At 53.9% G+C, this 2,145-nt stretch overlaps 1 protein-coding gene across 1 annotated transcript in view; it reads left to right on the top strand.

The window, feature by feature from the left end:
• The window catches only part of FAM124B (family with sequence similarity 124B), a 2,799-nt gene extending 2,669 nt beyond the window's left edge, over window positions 1-130 (top strand). Inside the window, exon 3 of the mRNA XM_010137080.1 lies at window positions 2-130. Coding sequence (XP_010135382.1) covers window positions 2-130 — 129 coding nt within the window. The remainder of the gene's footprint in view (window position 1) is intronic.
• The last annotated feature ends 2,015 nt before the right edge of the window (window positions 131-2,145 follow it).

The following is a 2,145-nucleotide window of genomic DNA, read 5'->3' as shown; positions in this document are numbered from 1 at the left end:
GCGGCTGCTGGTTGCTGCAGCCAAGAAGAGTAAAGGAGCCAGGCACAGAGTGTCGGGCTTCCCCTGGCAGACGCTGCAGGCCAGCCCTGTGGGCAGAGCCGAGGAGGAGGAGGAGGAATTCTTTATATGATGAGACCAGACGTGCCAGATGGACATGGTGTGTATGGTGTCTCTCGTGGCTCTGAGGCTGTGACAACGCTCCAGCAGTGGGTTCTGAGGGAGATGCTGCCTTTCCACGGAGCAATGCTCAGGAGGCTGCAGGAAGAGCAGAGGAAGCACACTGTGTTCACGGAGAGGTGTGGCGTTTTCACTGGGGATTGTCGTGGAACGAATAGGAATAAGCAGTATGAGTCCTGCTCGAAGGTGCTGAAAACAGCCAGTGGCACCTTAGGGGGGTAAGGAGGTGCAGTTTGCCAACACTCACAGAGCACAGTTTGAACTGTGGTTATACTAGCATTCTGGGGAGGTCTGATGGTGCAGATGTGCTGGTCTGAAGAGCTGTGGGTGACAACAGGGCAGTCCCTGCCCTGTGCCTCCGTGCCCACCCAGCTGGGGTGGCCCTGGAAGAGATGCTCACCTCCCTTTCGATGCAGAAAGCTGGAGAGGACACTGACTTCACCAGACACAGACAAAACCCCTCCATGTGTCATGGGCTCCGTGAAAATGTTGGACTTTTCAATAAACCATTCCATGCTCTTTTACATCTCTGAGGGTGATTCTTTAGTCTTAGCTAGAAACTTAGCCAGGACTTCTCAGAGCTGGAGGAAAGCGTTTGGTCAGCTGTGAAAGCAGCAGAGGGGAGAGCGCAGCGCGCAGGTGGGTCAGTTCTGTGGCTGGTGGTTGTGGGCTGGGGGGGATGAGGAGTGAGGAAGGGCACCTGGGCAGGTGCAGTTGGATACAGCTGAAGAGAAAGAAGGTCCTTAGGAGGTGGGTACCGAGCATGGGGAAATGCTCCATGATTTAAAACAAAAAAAGATAAGGAAATGGTATGTGAGGTCCGCCTGCCTGCAGCGGGTCACGGGCGAGGACTTGGAGTCAGAGGAACACCGCTGTGGACATACTGCTTGTAACAGTGAGTGTATAACCCCAGGTGTTTTAAGTGCAGGATACACCCAACGTCAGTATGAGCCAGGGGACCACATTCCCAGGAGGGAGAGGAGATGCTGCCATGGCTGTGCTCACAGGGGATGGTGGTGAACGGTCCCAGCCCGAGGGGAAAGGCTTTTCTCCTGGGTTGGTTGGTAGTCTGGGCGATGGAGGGGGGCAATCTGTCGTACAGGAGCAGGGTGGGTGCTGAGGGCAGCAGCGATGCCGTGGGCTTGGCCTCTTGTGTTGGTCAGCTTCATTCTTTTGGGGGAACGCTTGCTGAACGCTCTCCTTTTCCCTGAGTTTTGGGCCAAATCCAGCTTTGGTGCATGCCTGGATAAATCCTGAGGGATTCCAGTGAGCACAGCCGAGCTTCCCAGCCTCATGCCGGTGGGTCTGGGGTGGTAGTTCTGCTTCTCTCAGCTCAGGCAGGATTTTCTTCCTCTGTGTTGGTGCTGACAGGGCTGACAAAGCTTCACAGCCACTTGTTGAAGGAAAAAAATGTGGCGTGTATCGGAAATCCTGCATTTGTTACGGGGACATGAACCAGAAACTATCTCCTTAGCCAAAACCAAGCGTGGCAGCTCCAGCTCCTCTGCAGGCTGGGCTGGGCTGGGGGTGCTCTGGGCACCCGCCCACCGCCAGGCAGTGGGGCTCCAATGCTGCAGGTTGTGCAGGAAGGGTGCAGGGTCCCTCACTGGCGGGTCCCGCGGTTCATCAATGTGAGGATGTAGCGGTAATTCAAATTTTCCTTCATTTCTTGAGTCCAGTCAGGTGCCCTGTCCTCTCTCTTCTTGGTCTGTTCACAGCTTGTCAGAACTGCTCAGTGTTTTATTTTTATTTATTTAAATTTTATTTTTAAGTATTTTAGTTTTGTTTAATTTTAGCTTTATTTATTTTATTTTGTTTGTTCCTAGCTTTGTTCACTTGGTTTTAGGGATCTGACGGGTTTTGTTTGGGTGCAGCCCGGCTGTCGCGGTGGGGGTCGCGGGGTGGATTCCCAAGGCTGCGGGGTGGGGGGTACGTGTGTGTCCAGCATCACCCATCCCTGATGCACCA

The sequence above is a fragment of the Buceros rhinoceros genome, unplaced genomic scaffold (genome assembly GCF_000710305.1).
Source record: "Buceros rhinoceros silvestris isolate BGI_N320 unplaced genomic scaffold, ASM71030v1 scaffold3585, whole genome shotgun sequence".
Taxonomy (NCBI): domain Eukaryota; kingdom Metazoa; phylum Chordata; class Aves; order Bucerotiformes; family Bucerotidae; genus Buceros; species Buceros rhinoceros.
This window is presented reverse-complemented; position numbering and strand designations above follow the sequence as displayed.